This window comes from Ochotona curzoniae, unplaced genomic scaffold, assembly GCF_017591425.1.
Source record: "Ochotona curzoniae isolate NIBS_2020 unplaced genomic scaffold, NIBS_Ocur_1.0 patch60, whole genome shotgun sequence".
Taxonomy (NCBI): Eukaryota; Metazoa; Chordata; class Mammalia; order Lagomorpha; family Ochotonidae; genus Ochotona; species Ochotona curzoniae.
Window position 1 is genome coordinate 626,481 of NW_024467040.1, and position 22,667 is coordinate 649,147.

The 22,667-nt window shown below is 40.2% G+C and overlaps 1 protein-coding gene across 7 annotated transcripts in view; it reads right to left on the minus strand.

The window, feature by feature from the left end:
- LOC121168128 (oxysterol-binding protein-related protein 6) overlaps positions 1-22,667 on the minus strand; it is a 92,056-nt gene that overhangs the window by 18,488 nt on the left and 50,901 nt on the right. For 5 of the 7 annotated variants that reach the window (XM_040997925.1, XM_040997921.1, XM_040997919.1 and 2 more), the window contains 4 exons: positions 18,452-18,617; positions 14,046-14,179; positions 4,417-4,524; positions 2,639-2,776 (listed from right to left, as the gene is read on the minus strand). In XM_040997925.1, coding sequence (XP_040853859.1) covers positions 2,639-2,776; positions 4,417-4,524; positions 14,046-14,179; positions 18,452-18,617 — 546 coding nt within the window. Of the gene's footprint in view, positions 1-2,638; positions 2,777-4,416; positions 4,525-12,487; positions 12,512-14,045; positions 14,180-18,451; positions 18,618-22,667 lie in introns of all 7 variants that reach the window. The other 2 variants (XM_040997920.1, XM_040997926.1) reach the window with 2 other exon arrangements.

Consider the following 22,667-nt stretch of genomic DNA (forward strand, 5'->3'; position numbering starts at 1 on the left):
GCCCTGCCTAGTCTGGTCTGTCCCCATCCCGGCTCATGCTCTCCAGTGGGAGTAGCTGTCCTCTGCTCACTTCTGTATTCTCACGGTCACAGACAAGTGATTACTGTGTTCCTAGCTGGTAGGCTCAAGACCTTGGAAATGGGAAAGCAAAGATTCCTCTCTGAGAGTTACGACATCAGATGGTAAGCCAGAGCTTAGATAATATGAAGTGTGACTGAAAAAGGGTGAAGGACTGGTCAGCAGTGGGGGATGAGAAGAGAGAAAATTCTGGTAGCATGTCTCTGGCATGGGGGCCTCTAGAGGTGCATCCACAAGAACATGTGGCAGAACAGCATCACAATGGAGAGAGCATAGAGCTACAACATCTCATCTCTCCAAGTCCTAGTGTACACAATTCACTTCTGCTACTCCTGGCTGGCCGAGCAACCTCATGACTAGGATTAGACTTGCCATGCAGATTTGTCTATAGGAAAAGAGGTAAGAAGTGGCAAGTGTGATTAATTAAGCTAACACTCTGGCTCTTGAATGGGAGTCCAGAAATCTTTTAATGCATGCTTTGGGGTTTGAGAGGAGGCACGTACACACCTTGGTAGGCTGAGAAATTCAGCACCAATACAAGAATTCTATAGTATTTTCTCCTCTTTATAAAAGTGCTAAGCGTTACTCATTTCTTCTTTTGTATATTATTCTTGTTTCTGAAGTCATTTGTAATTGCAACCATCCCAAAACAGCTACTAATATTATTTATTTTCTATGCACATGGAAACAAATATAGCAACTGTTGCATTTATCCTTTTAAAAAAGAACATTATTTGAAAATCAGAGTTATAGAGATGGAAAGAGAGAGATGAGGAGAGAGAGAGTAGGAAAAAAGTAAAAGAGAAAGGGAAAAATGCTAGAGATCGTTCCATCCACTGATTTACTCCCTAGATGACTGCAAATGACCAGGGCTGGCCAGGTTAGTCAGGAGCCAGGAGCTTCTTCTGTGTATCCCCTTGGGAGGCAGGGGCCTAAGGACTTGGGCTATCTTCTGCTGCCTTTTCTAGGCCAATAACAGGGAGCTGAATTAGAAGTGGAACAGTCAGAACACAAACTGGTGCCCATATGAGGTGCCAGCACCACACATGTACCTGGTAAGTCATAATGTCAGGCCCCTCATTCTCTTCTTATTGGTAAAAATTCAGTACTGGGACTGGTGTTATGGTGCAGCGGATTAAGCTGCCTGTTACAACGTCCATGAATTAGATTCCTGAGTGCTTCACTTCTTTTTTTTTTAAAGATTTATTTTTATTATTTTTTATTGGAAAGGCAGATATACAGAGAGGAGAGACAGAGAGGAAGATCTTCCGTCCGATGATTCACTCCCCAAGTGAGCACAACGGGCCGATACTATGCCGATCCGAAGCCAGGAGCCTCTTCCGGGTCTCCCACAGGGTGCAGAGTCCCAAAGCTTTGGGCCGTCCTCGACTGCTTTCCCGGGCCACAGGCAGGGAGCTGGAAGGGAAGACAGGCTGCCGGGATTAGAACCGGCGCCCATATGGGATCCCGGGTGTGCAAGGCGAGGACCTTTAACCACTTGCACCACCGCGCCGGGCCCGAGTGCTTCACTTCTAAGCCAGTTCCCTGCTGATACACCCGGGAATGCAGTGGAGGATGACCCAAGTACTTGGACCCTCATACTCTGGTGGGAAAGCCCAATGGAACTGCAGGATCCTGTTATGGCCATTTGGGGAATGAACTAGTGAATGAAAGATTCCTCTCCCCCTCTCTCTTTATATATTTTGCTTCCCCACCCACCATTGCCCCAAGTTGGCCTTGCAAATAAATAAATAAGTATTTAACTATAGACTTGGCAATTCCAAAATGAAAAAAAAATCCTAATCAGTTGTACAGCAAAAAGTTTGAGTGATTCCTTTATGCAAAGAAGACGAAAACAAAGATCACACACACACACACACACACACACACACACACACACACACACTTGATTAAATTCCACTGAAAGAATGAATTTCTGAAACCTGATTAAGGAAGAGATTTCTTGTTTGTAAGATATTGCCAACTCTCATCAACATGAAGGGCAATCTAATAAAGATTTTGTGGTAGTCTGTGACTAACCTTCAAAAGAAAAATCACTCAACTAGATATAAATCTTTAAGCTCAAATTCACGCCCCTGGCTATATATATGTATAAATGATGGTGTGTATGTGTGTGTGTGTGCGTGTGCGTGTGTGTGTGTGTGTGCGTGTGCATGTGTGTGTGTGTGCGTGTGTGTATGTGTGTGTGTGTGTGCGTGTGTGTGTGTGTGTGTGTGTGTGGTGATTTTCTAATTCTCTCATTCTTTTCAATTATTACATAGACTCCTTCTATAAAGAATTCTGTCAAGAACCATTTGGTTTCCCTGAAATAGGAATGGAGGAAGAAAGTCAGAATAAGTGTTGGACTCTTTATTTATTACATTTTTACCTACAGTGTTAACTGCTCAGTAAATGGAAACCACCAGTATTGGCCTTGTTTAGTCTCTGCTGCAAGTTCTTCATCCAACTCTCATGCATAAACAAAAACCACGATCAGAAATTTCAATCTTACTTTCTTTAATTGAAGCCTCAAGTCAGAAGCACAGACTTGAGTCCTCACCTCATTCTCTGATGAGCTGGCAGAGAGGAGCACCTCTTGGGCATCGAAGAACTCCGACACAGACTCTGACATGGAGAGGCGGCTCTCATTGGCTACTTGCTGTGACAGGGGCAGACTGACATGGATTTGCTCACCACCCTAGAGAGCAGAGAAACATACAGTATAGTGGTTAGACTAGCTACTCTTTCCAATGAAGATGATTTCTACAGAAATCCATATCATGTGTAAAGAGTATTGATTACAATTAACTTCCTGTTGCTACTTAACAGTAACCAGTGCATAGGTTTTCTTTGTGTCTGAAGATTCAGAAGGACATGGTCAAAAGATGCCAATACCATTACTTGATTTTTAAGTCTATATTCAAATGGTATTAAATGGAATTTAACAGGTTAATCCCCTACTAATAGCCTGAATTCATTTTAGAGACAAGTGTATTTTCTTATTTTTAGGGTCCATCTTACTTGTCACATTCTAATTAGTATACTTAGTCTTCAGAAACATTTGTAGAAACTACCAGGGAATAATGAGATTAATTTTTGAGACAACATGTAATTTATTCTCAATAATATCATATATTTTAACCTGTGAAACATATGCTTAGAGAAATGAACCTTATTTCAAACTGGATTTTTATTCAATGAGTGATGAATATAGTTTTTAAGGAAGCCATTTAAATTATAATCGAAAAAATATGTAAAAATAGCATATAATAAAAAAGCATAAAATGCATACTTCAGGTTGAAAAGAGGACTCAATTGAGAATCATTAAATTGCCTTCAACCAACAAATATTAAAAGCGCTCCTCAAAACCATATTTCTAGGCAGCTGCCTGAACTGAAGTGTCATCAGAGATCAGGAGGCCCAAGAACGTGCACGGACAGAGGGTGGGTAATACACCATAAATTATCTTACGGCATTACTTTTTAAGCAGTTAGATGGTAGAACCTGCACTGGAAGACTTCTAATAAAATGCAAATTCTTATTGCAAATATGATCTCAAAATTTGTTAAAACTCTCACTGTGTTCATGTTTCACTATCTATTAAGCTCAGAAATTACTGCTGAAAAGTATAAATTCTCATGACTACAAAAGAATTTCTACCAAAGAAAATGAATGGAACTACACACTCAAGTTTAGTCCCAATGCTGAATGTTCTATTCTTTTATCATTTCTTCAATTAAAAAAAATAATAACAGCACTTATCTCAGAGGGTAGTTGAGAATGTCAAATGAGGTAACAACGTAAATGATAGCACAATGCCTAACACATGGTAAATCTTCACTTGACACATGTGAACTATTAAATATTATCATCATCAGTGGTAACTGTAGCAGTATTGGTATTACCTTCCCAGGTTAGGCAACTTCTCTTGTTGGGGCTTTCAAAACAAACCTTAAGAACACTTTTATTTAGTAATTTCACTTTTATTTAGCAATTTCTCATATCACAGTGGCTTTTTTTTTTAGCATTTGTTGGTCATGTGGTGATCATAAACACAGACAGACACAGAAAATTAACAAGCTGGAATAGGCATGCAAACTAAACGTTCAGTGGCATCAGATTGGTACAAAAATAAATAAGGACACTGATCACCAAGAATAAATTATGTCAAGCTCATGAACATCGTTTACTACAAAGAACATGGGACCATCAATCATACGTGTTTATGAAAGGCATCTTATTAAGCATGAAGGAACTGTACAGAAATAAATAAAAACATGTAGGAGATTTATATGCTGTGTGATAGGTACACTACTTCTGTTAAAAATGAGTCTTACCTCATCAGGGCTAGGAATAATATTTACACTGACAACCTGATCACAAATGATGGACTCTGAATGTATTCTGTTCAAGCGACTCCTCAGTTCAGCATTCTGGTTCAGTGCCTTAAAATAACAGAAATGCATTTTAAATTTCAAATTAAAAAGCAAGCACCAACAGAAAAAGTACAGAGATAGACAACAAAGTCTCTAGGGTTCTGAGCTCTAACTTCTGAAATCATCACGAGCCAGATCCTATTGGTAAAAAGGAAACAGAAGGCTCAGAGTTTACACATTAACTCTGCTGTAGTAAAGCAGATCACCACTTGGTAGAATGGTGAGCTAAGAGGTAAGGGACTTCATTAAAAAACTCACAGAATTATCTCTCTCTCCGAGTCAGGCCACCCTTGCCCAGTCTACCACCACATATATATTACTTTCACAGCCTGGGATGAAGGCTGCCAAACTTTCAATTTTTGTTGTTGTTGTGGTACCTGAAATTTGATATTCATTCAAAGCTCAGTATTATTTGAGAGCTGAATGAACAAAGAGTTGACAAAAATCATATTTTAGTCTGGATAAAGAAAAAACACTGTATTTTATTTTCCAGGAGGATATAATGTACATGACAGTACAACAGAACTAACTCAAGTGCAGACCAGAAGGTAGCCTCATGGGACAGCATAGACAATGAACACAGCAATAACGGACATAATACTGTAGTAAGCTACCCCCAAGATATTTACACCACACTACTTTCAACACAGCTTACCATGAGTAAAACACTACATGCTATGACATAGTTTAGTAAGTGCATCAATTGCACTTACTTCAAGAATGAACAGGCTTACACAGGCATGGCCTCCCTGCAGGGACTATGCACTAAAGTACAGTAAATCACCAGAGAGTGCACATCACTTTGAGCCATGTGGTCATCATACAGGTGTGGCTGACTGGAATTAAATCAAGTAAAAGACCTGTGTGAGGACGAGGTCCAGTGAAAGATAAAACAAGATCTTTCCTTCCCACTAAAATCAGCAAGAAGATTTTAGAGTAGAAGATAAATGTCAAGGTGTATAAATAGTTAATGGATGCAATGGTCAGAACATACCCAAGTAGAATATCACAATTACAGCTTTGCACCTGTTGAAACACTCAGGGTAAGTGCTAATGTCTACATGAGCACTTATCAGGGAGCACCAAGAAGCCCCCTGACTTTCCCTCTCAATCGAGGTTCACACTTCTTCCCTGTCATCTACCAACTTTTGCTTTTTATGGAGAAATGTCACAGTGTTTGGTTTTTGTTGAAAGCTTTCAGAACCAATTATGTAAAATATGTCAAATAACACCCTTGGCCTGTCAAGTACAGATGAACTAACAGTGGATTCAGTTCCTACAGTCATTACATTTGGGGATAGCATCAAGTAATGTCTCTGGTTTTCTGAGAAAATGAGGAAGTGTTAGCAAAAATGGCAATCACACTTTCAATGAATAAACTATGTGCCTCAAAGGAAGAATCCTAACAACTTTTCATCCTGCAAATGGGCTCAGGGTTATTTTTCTTGGGGCAAAATGTCACTTAGAATGTGAAGAAAAACTACTGCATTCCTCTTACTCTCTGTCACTATTAAAGACAGGTTTATTTTGTTCTTTCATCATTTCTCTGCCTACAAGGAGACAGAAAACTCTTTTGGCCACTCAAGTATTTGGAATCAGATACATTTTCTAGCCGGAAAGAGACTGCCTTATGGTCAGATGTTTAATGGTTTTAATTGCAGCGTGGGTCTTGACCTGAGGCTTTTGTACGAGCCTCTACTAATGGTTCGCCAAGAGTGGCCATGCCTTCTGGAACTGCATTAATAGAAAAAAAACCCACAGAAACTCAAGGCCAAATATCACTAATGGTCTTCTTTAGGGTGGGAATGTCACACACAGCTTTGCCATTTATTGGAGAAATTAGAGAACTCTTTGCCCTGTATTTAAAAATGTATGAAATTCTCATTCATGCTCTCATCTAATATTCGCTAAATGATCCTGCCCACAAGTATATGTGAAGGGCTCACAAGATAATCTCTAGTCATTCATTATCAATAGAAAATATGCTAAATGTTTCAAAAAAAATATTGAACACAGTTTTATGCCTTTTCTTGGATGCAATGTGAAAAATAAAATTATCTTGTCCTAGGTTAGAAAATCAGTTCTCCTAACATCAAGGCTGTGTGTTCCTGACCACCTTTCTGGGCTTCTGTTTTTGAAGTGAAAACAAGAGGGATTACCCATGTAACCTTTGAAATCCTCTCCAAACTTGGCTGAAACACTAGATATACAAATAAACTTCTGATACTTAATGTTATGATTAAAGGCTGGTTTCTATCATCTACAAAGTTTACTCCGAGATTCCACAGGATGTCCTTAATTCTGCCGGTGCTGTTCTCTTCTCAACTGGGTTGCAAAACAGTATCATGAGACCAAAGAAGAAAAATCTGGATTATTTTTCAGTGAGATGTAGAAAATAGTCATTTTTTTGGTTTCTTTAAAAAAAAAACAACTTCAAAACTATTTTTTTTTAAATTATTGCTAATACTTGAAGCCAAGACTCTGTTCTGGTATATCACTACTGGGAAAACATTACACTTTCCTGGCAAAATATTTATATCATGCCAAAAACAGAACTGGGTCTGATTCTATGTAAGTATAAGATAATCAGAGTTGAAATGAAAGCAGAACACTTAACTCTGCTTCAGTTTTTTCACACACATGTTTAGCATGTTGAATTCAAAGCTTAAATTTGAAAGAAATAATTGATCAGTAATATATATGCAGTGGTAGAAAAAGTTGTTGCCACAGGCCCCATGGAAATTAACACTGTTCCCACTACGGCAATCCCAGGGTGGCAGTGTAAGCAGGCCCCAGCATGCAGCAGCCCCCTCCCACAAGTCCTGTCCAGGCTGCCTCCTTCTTTTGCCTTGAGCAAATAAACTGTTTCTTGAAGTGTAATACACAACCAAGTGCTGTGAGCTTTGTTGGGTAGCATTCACAACATTTATTGTTGTCCTTCCCTGGCGGAATGACTGAGAAGTTCAGGTGTGGCAATTAACATGAAAGGGTCCAGAAGACAACAGATGGAATGTTGGGATCACACCCAAGGACAGTGAACCATGGCAAAGCAAGGAAAATGGAGGCAGATTACCAGTCAACTGGCCAGCCACTAAGCCAGAAAAGCTAACGGAACTTGTCAGTAGTATCATCACTCTTTTAGTGGCACAGAGGCCCACAGGCATCCTGGGAAGAAGTACCATGAATCCAGGCACTGTCTCTAGGCTTTCTAAAACCTATCCATAAAGCATGCTTCTTGGGTCCAGCGTGGTAACCTAGTGGCTAAAGCCCTCGGCTTGCTCTCGCTGAGATCTCATATGGGCGCTGGATCTGATCTTGGCTGCCTCGTTTCCCGTCCAGCTCCCTGCTTGTGGCCTGCAAAAGCAGTTGAGGACGGCCCAGACCCTTGGGACACCGTGCCACATGCGAGACCCAGAGGAAGCTCCTGGCTCTGTCTTCGGATCTGTGGAGTTCCAGCCATTGTGCCACTTAGGGAGTGAATCAGCTGAGGGAAGATCTTCCTCTCTCTCTACTCTCTGTGTATCTGACTTTCCAATAAAAATAAATAGTAAAATCTTTTATTAAAACAAAGCATGCTTCTTTCCCCTGGCTTTGAGTCCCTTTCCGTCTCTAAAACAAGTTACCAAGTAGAAGGCCAGAGCCAGAATAGTCTTCACTTCTTAGAAATAAGACAATGAGAGTATACCGTAGATGGGGTTGGACTCAGGCACAAATATTTTGCTAAATGGAACTGTGGGCTCCTAGTAGAACACATGGATGACTGATGGCTGATGAACAATATGAATCACATGGCAAGATGGAGCTATTGCAAATTACAACCCTTAGGCTAAAGTTAAAACTAGTCCCAAGCAGATGAGAAAATAAGTCTGAAAATCCTGAGTCTCACTCTAAAATAATTTTGCTCAATGAAAAAAAATAGTATTACAATATTTTGGGAAAAACAAAAACTAGATGAAAAAGCTAAAAATTCATATTGCCCTACCCACCTGATGGTAGATTGCATTTCTAGCCTCTTCCCTAAGCACACCTTCTAACCTCATGTCTGCCTCTTAGTTTCTGCATACATGTATTTATTATATGTTGCAAACTTTTCAAAAACATAATTTAAAGCTGCATAATAAGCCATTATTTCCTGTTACTTTATAGTTAGGCTATTATTGATTTTTTAGTAGTGTTAATGATGCTATAATTAACATTCATGTGCATTAACTATTTTCTATATTTAGCATTAGTTTCCTAGACAAGGGATATCACCTAGGGACTTACACAAAGTCTAAAACTTTGATGATTTTTAATACATATTTCTGTGAACAGGTATTTAGCCTAGTGGTTAAGATACCCACATCGCACATGAGAGAACCTGGATTTGATTCCTGTCTTGAACTCCTAACTTCAGCTTCCTTTCAACAAAGGTCTTGGGAAGCAGCAATGATGGCTCACTCAGTTATACCCTGTCACCCAAACGAGATGCGTGGTTCCTAGCTTCAGTCCCAACCAACCCTTGGCAATTATTAGCAGCTGAAGAGTGAATTAATACATGGGAATTCTCTCTGTGACTCTCTCTGTTTCTCAAATAAGCAATTTTTAAAACTAACTACTGCTAAAGTATGTTCAAAATACAACTTAAAATTGCTGGACAGTTTAAAAATGACATAAATAATTCAAAGAAGAAAAATTTGGCACACAACAAACGTTCACTGGTCAAATGTTCACTCCATTCCTGTGGAGTTCGGGAACAAATACACTTGGGAATTTTACTTCATCACAGAATATGTATTCTGTGTATGTGACATGTTGTGCACAGCAGGGATGACAGATGCCACAAGTGTGTTTTTAATTATCCTCCCATGTGCCTTACGCTCATGCTTTGCTTACAACCCCACATATAGCACATTTCATGGATTCACAGATACCCATGTCCCCTCACAGTTGGCCCCTCTGAAGCAAGGCAGCAGTGGAATTGACAGCAGTGCTTCTTCATTTCCTCCTTGACTTCGGTCTTCCAGATACAACATTAAACAGATTATGAAATTACACTGTCATAAAGTCAGGGATGAGGGAAAGATGTCACATACAACTGTCTATGGGCTTCAGTCTAACATCCATTGTGTCTCTCAGATGTGAAAGTTAATTTAATTTTCATGAGAGTAAACAGCAGAATTATGCATGTGCTTGTGTATACCCAGACCAAGTAAAAAATATGACTCCAGAAGAGGAATTCATTTGGGGCTAGCATGGTAGTACAGAACACTATGGGATCACCTGCAACTCCTGCATCTCTTACTGGAGCATGGATTCAAGTTCTGACTGCTTTGTCTTTGACCCTGTACCCTTCTAACATGCCTGGGAAAGCAGCAATTGGCGGCCTATCACTGTGCCTTTGTCACCCATGTGGGAGACTCAGATGGAGTTCCTGGCTCTTGGCCTATGCCTGGACCAGTCCTGCCATTTACGACCATTTGGGGAGTGAACCAGTGGATGCAAATGCTCTTCCTTTCTCTCTGTTACCCTGCCATTCAAATGAAGTTAAACATAAAATCTTTTTTAAAAGAAGAGGAATTTGTTTGACTCTATTTTTGCCAATTTTACTCGCCTAAGGAAGGTAACAATTTATGCTCAGCATGTAGTTGAAAATGCTTATTTCATATGTTTTGTGCCTTCTAAATAGAACAATGGTGTTTCCTGAGTTCAAATTAACATACTAAAAAGTATGAGCATATCTCGAGACAGATATCAAAATAGGGCTTCTCAATTATTTGGTTGCATCCTGTTATCCATCCTCTTTCTTAGTTCACCCTTAATACTCTTGTGTTCTTCATGGCAGCCCTGATAACACTGATCAACTTCCATTGTGACTGAAAATGCAGAAATCATCAGCATCTACACTTCCACTCATATCCATACCTTTCTCTTTAGCCCACAACAGGTCTTAGGGAAAGAACTATCATATATCCAACTGTCCAGGTAATGGGCATGGTCTTATCTTGAATGTCATCTTATCTCTTCTTAACATTCAGCTCATTTCCAAGTCATGCTAATTCTCCTTGCTCTAGAGACTTTAAAATATAGCTCCTCTCGCCAATGCTGGCACTTCTTTCATTTTGGAATAGTATCTTAAGTATCACACATGATAGTCTCAAATAATCTTGAATACTGCAGATGTCTGTACAAGTAATTTTGCCTTAAATCCAACACTGCTCATCCTACACCATACAAATCTTTCAAATATGCAGGAATATGCAGCGACATATTTAGAGCATTATCCTTCAGATAAAATTCTCCAAGCTCGTTATCATTGCTGGGACAAATCTAAACTCTTTGTGTGTTCCCTGATGCGTTGGTTGCCACCCTCTGAATTCTTCCTTGTTCATTTCATTTCATTATTAACCTCCCATTATCAATGACCTACAATTCTAGAGAAACTTCTTTGGTGATCTAACCATGAGATCATAATATACAAGAGAAGAGTAAACCACGGGCTGGCATTGTGGTGCAGTCCAGTCACTACTTGTTAGACCAGCATTTCACACTGAAGTGGCAGCTCATACCCTGGCTTCTCTGCCTCTTATCCAGCTCCCTGGTAAGAGCCACCGGGAATGTACCAGCGACAGACCCAAGTGCTTGGGCCCCTGTTACACATTTAAGACATCTGGATAGGAGTCCAGGTTTCTGGCTTTGGCCTGGTCCAGTCTTGGATTTTGTGGTCATTTGGGAAATGAACTGGTAGATGGAAAACTTCTGTAGTTCTCTCTACCTTTCAAATGCTAAGTCTTAAAAAAAAGAGAAAGGAAAGAAAGGCATAAACTGTCAGGAAACTTAACTCAAGCATTTTCACCTCTTTTTAAGATCAGTTTAGTGTTTAACAAAAATAAGCGTGCACAAAATAGAACCAACAAAAAAAACAAATAAATCAGCAAGAATCTATTGAAACTCTAGCTATAGATGCAAATAAATGTTTTCACATAAGATGGGAGTATTTTAAGCCAAATGCTGCAGAGCAAACATAATTTCGTTTATTTCACTTTGTCATCCTAACATCAGGTCCTTCTTCATTTAATCAGCTGCTGTTTGTTCAGTCTGAACTATGGTTCTGTTCTCAGCTCAGGGATGGCCCTGCAGATCTGCACCATCATGTGACACTAACAACAGGCAGTGTGGTTCACTCAACTGTTCCTGGGTGAGCACTTATCTCCCTAATCAGATCATGAGCTTCCTGGGAACTTGCCCAGGGCCACACTGATGGTGCTGTGCCACACCTCACACAACAACATCTGGCACACAGCTGAAAATATGAGTGGGCAAATGCATAAGAACTGCTTTAAAGTTTCTCTTCACAATTATTTTTAAATTTCACCTGAAGTTCAAACACAGACCTTTTGTTACCTTTATCTTACCAACAAGCAGATGGAAGCAAGCAAGCAAGCAAGCAACACATTTTCTTATTTGTCTCAGTACAGACTTGACTTCTCTCAATAGGCCTCCAATGTTAAACAATTTATAAAGAAAAACACTGCAACATTTGGGGGCCAAGTAAGTATTTTATATGTTTATGACTTTTGCATGTTTATGTGAACATTATTTTGATCTTCTGAATTATGGCCTTTTCAGAATGATTTGGAGGACCAATTAGCACCCACTGGGTATTCAGCTGCTACAAGCCATGGGCAGTGGCCAGGGAAAGCCATTCCGTGTTCACATAGGAGCCCTCTGCAGATGGTCCCACAGTTGCCGCGGTTACTGCTCATGCTCTGGAGGCCCTAGCACCAGGAGCAGCTTGTGCACCTCAGTGGGCAGTGTTTTACAGTGAATGCAGAAAGTATGGTCCAGAAAACAGCCGTTTTGCAGCATGAGACTTAACACTGAAGATACGCCAACAGATCAGGTACATACAACAGGAGACAGTTTAAATCTAATTTTAGGGGTTGAAGAGTGCCACTCAAGCAGGAGCTGATCCACATGGAGTACCACTTACCCAGGATTTGCTTGCTCCTTCACTCTGATCCAAGGCACCAGGAAGTGAACAATATTTTATATGAACACTCAGTTTTCACAAACAATCATAGAACAACATTGAATTCTCAAATTGTTTAACTAAGGGCATTTCTAGAACTTACTGACTTCAAAAGAAGTACTCAGTGTAAAAAAGTTACCGTGCAGGATTAAAAGATTTTAATCAGAACATTTAACACTGATTTTCCAGGGGTCTTCAAAAAGTTCATGGAGGGGAGAGTCTTTCACCTGGCACACACTGCAGTAGCTTGGTGTGACACCCAATTCCTGCCCTGGCTCATGACTTTAGCTTCTTGTTGATGTGTATGCCAGGAGGCAGCAGGTAATGGATCACCAGGAGGCTCCAGTGGATGGCTTGCCTACCACCCATTGGGAGACACAGACTGAGTTCCTGTTTCCTGACTTTGCTCCCCGCCATTCAGGAACCATTGTGGATATTTGGGGAGTGAACCAGTGCATAGGAGTTTTCTATCTCCCTCTCTGACTATCTTGTAAACCAGTACTTTTTTAAAAAAAAAGTTCACAAAAATCTATATAATGAAAAAATTATGAATAAAATTCAAAAAACTTAGATTTACTTATTTATTTGAAGTGTAGGTACAAAGAAAAGGAAAAATAGAAAAAGAGAAAGAGGGAGATGTTTCATCCACTGGTTCATTCCCTAATTGGCTGCAAAGACCAGGGCTGGGGCAGGTTGAAGTCAGGAACTTTCTCTGAGTCTCCCATGTGGGTGCAGGTGCCCAATCATCTGGGCCTTCTTCTGTTGTTTTCCCAGGCCATAAGCAGAGAGCTTCATTGGAAGTGGTGCATCTAGAATATGAACAACTGCCAAGACAGCATCCACGCATTGCAGGCAGCACTTTAACCCAATGCACCACAACAGCCCTTCAAAACTTTTCACATCAACAAAAATTTGTCCTTAATTTCATTTTCCATGAACTTTTTGAGATACTCTGCTTCTTAGGAATTTGACTGGTATTAATAAGATCTACTGTGCAAAATCTTAAGATAGAGAAGTCTAGCTTCAGGAAACCTAATGAAGGAAGAAAATCTTAAGACTACACATTAGAAATGAAAAGCAAGAGGTAATAGTAATCACCAATTTTCAACAGATTCAACAATATTTTAAGTGAGAAAAATAAGTGTGGCAGGTTTAGCTTTTTCTCCATTAGCAACTGCACAATATATATTCTGGAACTTCTTCTGAAAGTATGAATCATAAATCAATGCATATTTCTTTCTGAACTATCAGGGCTATGCCTTAAAAATCACATCATGCTGTTAAATATTCAACAACAATGATACATAACTGACAAGCGTGCAAGCCAATTTTATTTTGTTTGTTTCTCTTGACATCTTGTAAAAGAAAAGTAATACAATCTAATGCTGACACCTCAACATCTTGGGATAATGTCAGGGGAATGTGCTGCCCCCTGGACTGAGTGTGCCATGGGCATCTCTTGACTCTCAGGGTTGGGAAGGTGTCATGCACGTGAAAACAAACGCCCTCCCTCGCTTACCTGTGACAGTGACTGTCGGAGCCGGGCCATCTGCGAGCTGTGGCCAGTGCTGTGGTCCTGCTCAGCAACCATCTGCTTCAGCTTCTCTTTCTCTATAGCTATGCTATTAAACGCAGACTTCAAAAGGGAGTGCACTGGGTGGGTGGGGAGAAAAGTGAAAAGTAGATGTTAAAATATATCTACAATGAACATACACAATTTTAAACTCCTTAGGGCTTTAACTCAGACCCTGACATTTTCTACAAAGGTTATGGTACAGTTTAACTAAAGGTCAGCATCAATATAGGGTCTATCAGAGTACCTACATTTAAAAACAAACATGGAAATGGTGATTAACCAATAGGAAAATCATTAGCATTTCATACAGCAGAAGCCAACAACATTTGGAAACTGAAGATGAAATACAGATACCAAGCGACAGTATTTAGAAATGAATTTGTAATTCCTGGAGAGTAAAGGGACAATTTTTTAAAAAATATATTTATTTGTTGCCTTATTGATCTAAAAGAGTGAGAAAGAGACAGACAGAGATACAAGGAATGGGAGTAGAAGCAAGGAGAGATGCAGTGCTGGTTCTCTATCAAATGGTCACAATGACTGGGTCAGCCAACCCAGAAGCAGCAAGTCCATGTGGGTCTCCTGAGTGGGGGGCAGGAGCCCAGGCACTTGTGCCATCTTCCACTGCACTACCAGGTACACAGCAGAGAGCTGGATCAGAAGCAGAGTAGGTGGAGTTAGAACGGACACTCACATGGGATGTCAGTGACACAAGCAGTAGCTTAACCCACAGTTTCACAACACCAACCCTGATAGAAAAGTTTTACTTGCAATATTTGGTGATAATAATTGAGCAGCTCTGTTAGCATGAAATTTCATAAAAAAAATTTTTTACAACCACCCCAAAACATCAGGTGCTCAGAAAAGGAGCATTTTATGAGTTCTGCCAGCATAAACAGGCAGCCAGTCTCCATGCTCTGAGTTCTCCCAGACAGGGCACGGTTTGGTTTTAAGAGTAGCACTTACCATTTTGGAATATGACTGTTGTTTTTAGCCCTGTGGAACTGTGCTCTACTTTTCTAACTGTTGAATTATGGTTAGTGGTGAATGAAGCCTATAAATATCGAGCGGATTAAAATTATATCTGCAAAAATTGATGAAGACCTGAGGATGGAAGAGGAGTATTTGGGGGTGAAGATGGAAGTGGGGGAAATGCGACTGTCTTCTTGGAATTATATCTGTGGAATGCAGGAGATAAGTAATAATAATGATCATGATGGCATTTGTATTAGTTCCTCAGCCAGGAATGTCTTAATGTCAAAATTATTTTTGTTTAAAAGCAACAATAAAAAAACCACTTCCACCCTCATTTCCTACATACCTCAAATCTGAGGTAATTTTTAACATAGAACTTCAAAAAGGGTGAATTTCCAGCTCCTACTTTGACAATAACAGAGCTTTTACAGTATGCAAAGTCATCTAAAATAGATGTTTCTTTCAATGAGAAAGGTTATTTTTAAAAGTGGGAAATTTCCACATAAAACACAGTGGCCTGAATTAAGTAAGAAAAAGAGCAGGATCACAAGGGATTCACAGTGTATTGATGGGTGTGCTGCATTCCACCATCATCAAGGGAAAGGTAATAATGTGGTAACTGGAATATATTAACACTGCTGCAAGTTCCAAAGTGGACTCCTCCACTGTGTACAATCCTTTCTACCGAATTCATGCAGGAGTCACAGCCCAATAGCTCCCTCCTCCTTGTTTCCCAGCCTAGAAAAATGTGTGTGTTTGTTGGAAACACACAGTTTCAACAGAGACTTTAAACCTGTTGAGATTTGGATTACCGGAAAGCTTCAGGATTGCAAGCAAACACACCAGGCTCTCGTGGGGTTGCCTTCAGACACATCTCTTTCTCGTTACCAGAGATCTTTCAGCTCACACAGCTGTTGCATGAACCTTCCTTCCCCCAGAAGTCAAAGTCACAGGCTGAAGATCTCTGCTGCCAGAGAGGCCAACACTAGTGTGCTCATCGAACAACATAATTAGCATCCAGTTAGGACATGCAAGGAGAAGGGATTTGCTAGGAATATGAAGGCAAGTGAGGAAGAGTTGGTCCTATAGAAGATCAACTGACAAATTAGAGGGAAAGCAGGGAAATTTCGTTTAGCTTTGTTGCTGTTAGGATTATGGAGGTGGTTGATTATCTTCTCACTAACTACTTGGTATCTGACAGTTAAAAGATTACCAGGGTAAGATGAGATTTAGTTCAGAAGACAAAGGCTATTGACAGACACCAGAGGACTCAGTGTGTGTATTTTTTCTTTAGCAACTAGGCTGTGAAGTATTTTAAGGACACTGAGATAGTCCAGTTACCACATGTTTTTAAGAGTATTATATGGGCCCCATGAGAGCCCAGTGGCTAAACTCCTCACCTTGCATCTGCCAGAGTCCCATATGGGTACCAGTTCATATCTCAGCTGCTCCACTTCCCATCCAGCTCCTTGCTTGTAGCCTGGCAAAGTAGTAGATGATGGCCCAGGGCCTTGGGACCCTGTACCCACATGGGAATCCTAGAGGAGGCTCCCAGCTCCTGGCTCAGCTCTGGCTATTGCAGCCTCCAGAGGAGTGAACAGTGGATACAAGATCTTTCTCTCTGTCTCTATTTCTCTCTGTAAATCTGCCTTTCCAATAAAAAAATAATAAATCTTTGGGTCCAGCATGGTAGCCTAGCGGCTGAAGTCCTTGTCTTATACACACTGAGATCCCACATGGGCACCGGTTCATGTCCTGACAGACCCACTTCCCATCCAGCTCCCTGTTTGTGGCCTGGGAAAGCAGTTGAGGATGACCCAAAGCCTTGGGACCTTGCACCCGCATGCATGACCCAGAAGAAGCTCTGGGCTTCAGATTGGCGCAGCTCCTGCCATTGCGGCCACTTGGGGAGTGAATTAACGAATGGAAGATCTTCCTCTCTCTCTCTCCTTATCTCTGTATATTTAACTTTACAGTAAAAATAAATAAATCTTTAAAAAATAATAAATCTTAAAAAAAAAACAATGTTTTATAGCCCATTATCTAGTAGTTCCAGGGGAAACAAAGGTTATGGATCAATACTATGAGTGTTAGCATCTGAAAACAAAACAATGTATTCTCTCTTTCCAGAAGATTTTAAAAGGAAATGCCAGGAAAAAAATTATTATCTTAAGTAAAAAACAAACAAACCAACAAACAAACAAGCAAAAACAAAAAACAAAGAACCTTTGCTGGCTACAAATAAAGCACTATGGCAGGAAGTGGGTGTTAATTGAGGGCCAAGTTTCTTGTTACAAAGAAAGACTGAACTACTTTCTGTGGCTGATACTAACAGTTGAACCACAAGCATTATTTAATTTTAAGAGAGAGAGATCCCATTTGGATTCATTCTCTAAATGCCCATAATAGCTGGGGCTCAAGTTGAGAATCAGCAACACAATTAAAGCTTTCCATGGTGGTGAGCCTCATTCTTTGAGCCAACCCTGCTGTTTCCCAGGGATTGCATTAGCAGAAAGCTGAAGTTAGCAGGCAAAGCTCAGCATAGAGCCCGGCCGCTCCAATATGGCACAAAGGCTTCTTAACTGCTAGGCCAAATGCCCGCCCAACGTGTTCAGTAGTTTCCCATTCCTCACATCAGAATCGGCCTGCAATGCCTTAGTCGGTAGGACAGACTGGAGTACACGGGAGGTGATGCTGTATTATTAGTTGTACTGTTGACCTTGAATAGGATTAGACTCTTCTTTCCTGTAGTTTCCTGAATTCCTATGCATCAGGAACAGGCAGAGGGGCCTGGATGAAGTCTTTCAGCTCTCTGGCCAATGTGCTACGTATGTGAGGGATGCCACCTTGGCTCTCTGAATCCAGCCCAGCCTCCAGACAAGTCTCAATGAGGAATTAATTGATCAAGAGCACATGGTGTTGAAGCTTAGCTGCTTAGCTCAGCCCTGCCTAAGCATAATTGTGACATATACTATGATAAAATACAGCAATGAGTATGGTTTCATAACATAGATTAAAACAGAATAATTTTTCCCTGCTGAGGATAAGCAATAAATATGTACTCCATGGTAACTGACATCAACAAAAAAGATGTTAAACAGTAATACTTTACTAGACCACTTTTTTGTCCTTTTTCTTCCATCCATCCCATGATACTTCTTTTATTATTATTATTATTATGTGAACCTGTGATATATGTTTTTCCTAACAGACAGGCATCATGTCCTGCTCTGTTTCTATTTTTTTTAATGAACTCCAACCAGTTAATAAAAACCATTTAACTCTTCACCATTACCATCCAGATAAAAGAATAAAGAAAAAGCTCTCATCAAAGAAGAGAACTTCTTTAAAGGGCATATTACATTGGTTGTTACCTTTCTGTGCAATTAGACAAAACTCCTCCTGCAGCTTTGTGTAATCTGTTGAACTTTCCAGAGGGTCAGTGAGGTGGCTGGGGGGCGTCTGAAATTCAATATCTGCACAAAGATTGGGGTTGGAGGAATGCAAGCGCACAGGTGACATGGTAGCGCTGAAAGGAACCTGCAAGAGGAAGAAAGAAATTATTCAAGAGCAAGGTGCATTGTTCCACCTTCCCCCACAACGACAAGGCCTCTGCTATTCTTCAAAATAATAGCTTCCTTTCTGATGACACCCTCAAAGACACTCAGTACTCATTTATTTTGCAGGTGGTTGGGGGTGGGAAGAGGGCTTCTCACATTCCAAAGGTGATTTAGAACTGCCTGTCTTCAGTTACAGAGCAAAGTGACTAAAAATGACAGGAAGAAAAGGCATAATCTCAGGTAAGCTTCAACTGTGAACTTGCACTTGACCTCAAAAGTATCTGGCAGGAACAGCACAATGAATTTGGCTGGAGGTTGACTGTCTGCTACAAAATCTAAGTAGTAGGTCAGAAGGTTATTTATACTCACTTCTCTCTGAGCCTAGAGCAGAATGTTACTAAAGAGGCTAAAAAACATCAAGATATATTATATATAATATATATATAAAATTGTTATACATAATGATTTACTCCATAGTCATTAGATAAAGCTAAAATTACATTTAATAGTAAATTCGATAATGGTTTCATTATTTTTGAAATTGATTTGTTAATATATATATTAGAAATTGAACATATATTATGCAAGTCGTGGTAGTTTATATTTATTTGCTAAAGACAACTGTTATGAAATGGTTCATGAACTAGGTAAGAGTAAAAAATTTGGGGGGGTTATTATTTTATAATACAGTTTCATAGGTTCTGGGATTTCCCTTACTCCCTAATACCTCTTCAAGTCTCCCCACCCCACTAATTTCCCCTATATCATTACAATAGTATAGTCCTTCATAATCACTCACAATATTTTAACAAAATGTTGAAAAAGTCATATTACTATAGATGTTTCCAAATGGCTGCAGGTGTTCTCTGTCCAGGCTGGATCTGGATGAGGTTTGTGACGTCTAGAAGCAAAGCACCCTTTCCTCTCTTTTAAAGAATGCTCTGCCTAAGCATGATGGATGCTGTCAGCCAGGCATTCTGGACCACGGAAACTGCAATTTCCCTTGCAAATCAGATTGCCGGTAACCTGCCCCTTATTCTGATTGTGCAGATATAAACTGTCTGCAAGAACGATACTCTTGGACTCCACTTACAAGCTGTTCTGTGTCACGGAAAAGGTGATTCGCATCCCCCAGCTACCTAACAGGAAATATTCAGTAGGAGGAAGGCCAACACCTTGTCTAATGTATAAGCATGGCAGAGTCACTGCTTTTTCACTCCTATTATTAGCTCCAAACTTCCTAAGAGGTTTGCTGGATGAGAAGAGGTGGGTGGCGAAGAGGTTCTCTCACTCTATGAATATGAAGAACAGATGGAAGGAAGGGAGAGGAAGAATCGCAGGCTGGCCTGGGCTGCAAGGAGAGAGTAGGCGAGACCCAATCAAGGCTCTGCTGATGGTGCTCTGCCCTGGCAGGGAGCTGTTTACCTCAGGAAACATCCTGGGCTTACTGAAGAACAAAGCGAATAAAGCTTTCCCCCCTAAATTCAGCTAAGTGAAATGTCTCAATCTTTGTCATCCAAGGCATTTGGTATGAGGAGTTACGAAGGAGCTGCGTCCACGCTTTGTGGGTATCTCAGCTACTTTGGGCTGGGAGTTTCAACAGCTTGTTTATAATACCAGCTTCAAAACTGACAACTAATCCAAACTGGAGATAGAAAGGTAGCAAATAAGCCACTTGACTTAATGCGGCACTGGCATTCAATCACTTGCTGGAATCCTATCTGGGGATCCTTATAATAACAATGGCCCCAGTCCTTTCTGGGATGCCTTGCAAAGGACAGGGTTCTATCAAAGAACAATTAAACACATAGAGGGAATTCTGACCTTTACAGTGGTCATGATGAATGGAGGAAGAGCAATCAACCCATAGTCCTCCAGGTGGAGCACAGGGAATCCAGGGGAAAGAAAGGGGAGATGAAGAGGTCACAGGGAGATACTGGGAGCTGAAGATGTGGGGAGACGGATTTTTCAGATTTAAGGATGAGGCTTCTTAAGAAGAGGAACCAGAAAAACATTGAGAAAAAGGAATGTGGTGCTTGCTAATGGGAGATGTGATGCGCAGAGCATTCTGGTGCAGAGTTAGGTGGGCACTGAGGAGCCCTCAGCACACTTGGGACCATACTCCTCATGAGCACAGTCTTCTCTGCTGGGTGGCGAAGAGCAGGTGGAGCTGGGGACAGGCTGCCCAGAAGATGTGGGAGGCCACTGTGCAATGACAACCAGCATCCTGCAGGCACCCAGAGCTGTCCCAGAGACCACGACCTCCATTAATCATTGCAGCCAGAAGCTAAGACAAACTCAAGTGATAAATTCATTTTTCTGAGCATAACAGTGGGAACCACTGCAATCAATGAAATATGGCAGAGTCATCCATGTCAGGGAAGTTGGTGAGGGGCAGATGGGCCAGGTCAGGTCCTCATCATTGGTGCTGTGTTTTGAGGTGGAGTCATAGTTACAGATAATGGAAGGTTTAGCGTAGCCAGCATCCCCATCTCTCCCAACTCCCATTTATTCCTGAATATGTTACTAGATGTTACCAGCAGCCTTTCTAATCAGAGGCAAGTTATTCTTATAACTTGTAAGGTCACACATGTATCAGGAGGTAGACATAAATGCTTTCTTGTTTACAAGGCTTGTTTTCCTTCTTCTATGCATATTTCCAGTTTTTAAAACATAAGTCTATCCTACTCAAATAGGAATTAATCTCAGTTCTATTATATTCTGAGTATGTACCTGCAATTTAAAAATTGGCCAAGGAGAAATGCAATCACTTCCTTGCATGCTATTTTAGAAGCAAACTATTTAAGGCAACATCAGTATTTCCATAGTTGGCTGACCCTTCCTTGCCAAGACTGAACTATATCTCTATCAGTTGGATTTCTTAATTTTGCAAATGAAAAAAAATCAGGTTTAAGAGTAGTTCAACTGACTCTGTCTATATCTGCTGTCAGAATCTATTACATCAGGGTCCAGAACCTCATTCACCTGCATTTGAGTCATTGATTATGAAAGCAATTTCCATAGTTTATTTAAATGTTCACAAAACTGTGAGTTTAAGAGTAAGGTCTCTAATACATTCCACGTCACTGGTTCACTTCATAATCAGAAGCAATTCTGTTTCTAAACCATTTCAACTAAACATTCAGAAATAAAGCAAGAGTCAGTTCTTTATTATGAAGGAAAACGCCAGCAGTATCTGTCTTCCTATAACACAATCAAAACCATTTCACAGTTTTCAGCAATTCCACTCTTAAAATATGGCTATCTTTAGCTGCAGCAAAACTTCATTAATCTGGGAAATATTATTAAATAGATAAAAAATGAACATCCATAATTTCAATGAGCTTTATAATCTGTATTTTAGAAATTTCAAAGGATTTTAAGGCTGGTGGTATGGCTTAGCAGGTTGAGCCACTGCCTGTGATGACAGCATCCCATGTGGGTGTAGGCTTGTGTCCCACCTGCGCCACTTCCAATTCAGTTCACTGCAAACAGTCAGGGGAAAGCAAGAGTAGATGGCCAGGTGTTTGGGTCTCTGAAGCCCATATGGGAGTCTCAGATGAAGTTCCTGTCTTCTGCCTTCCACCTGGCCCCATCCTGACTGCTATGGTCATCTGGGGAATAAACCACTAGGTGGAAAATCTCTGTCTCTCTGTAATTCTTTCAAATAAGAAAATCTTTTAAAAATTCACAATATTTCATGATTAAGCAAATATTAATTTGTTTTTATCCAGTAGGATTCTTGTGCTTGTATTTTCTATTGTAAATTATACGTGAACAATTTACTATTACATGTCTTATCTACCTCAATATGGCATATACTTCCCTTACATTTACTGTAATTTTCTTTCAAAAAAAATCTCTACATATGGATTAAACATCATCTCACTCTGTACGTTTTAAAAAAAAGTTTTCCACATTAAGCTTGCTTGCTGATTTTTATGATAATATTCTTTCTGGAAAACAATTTTCTCTTGCTAAGTGTAATTTGGGTAGCCATTTAGAGATGACATCAAAATTCACCTTTTCT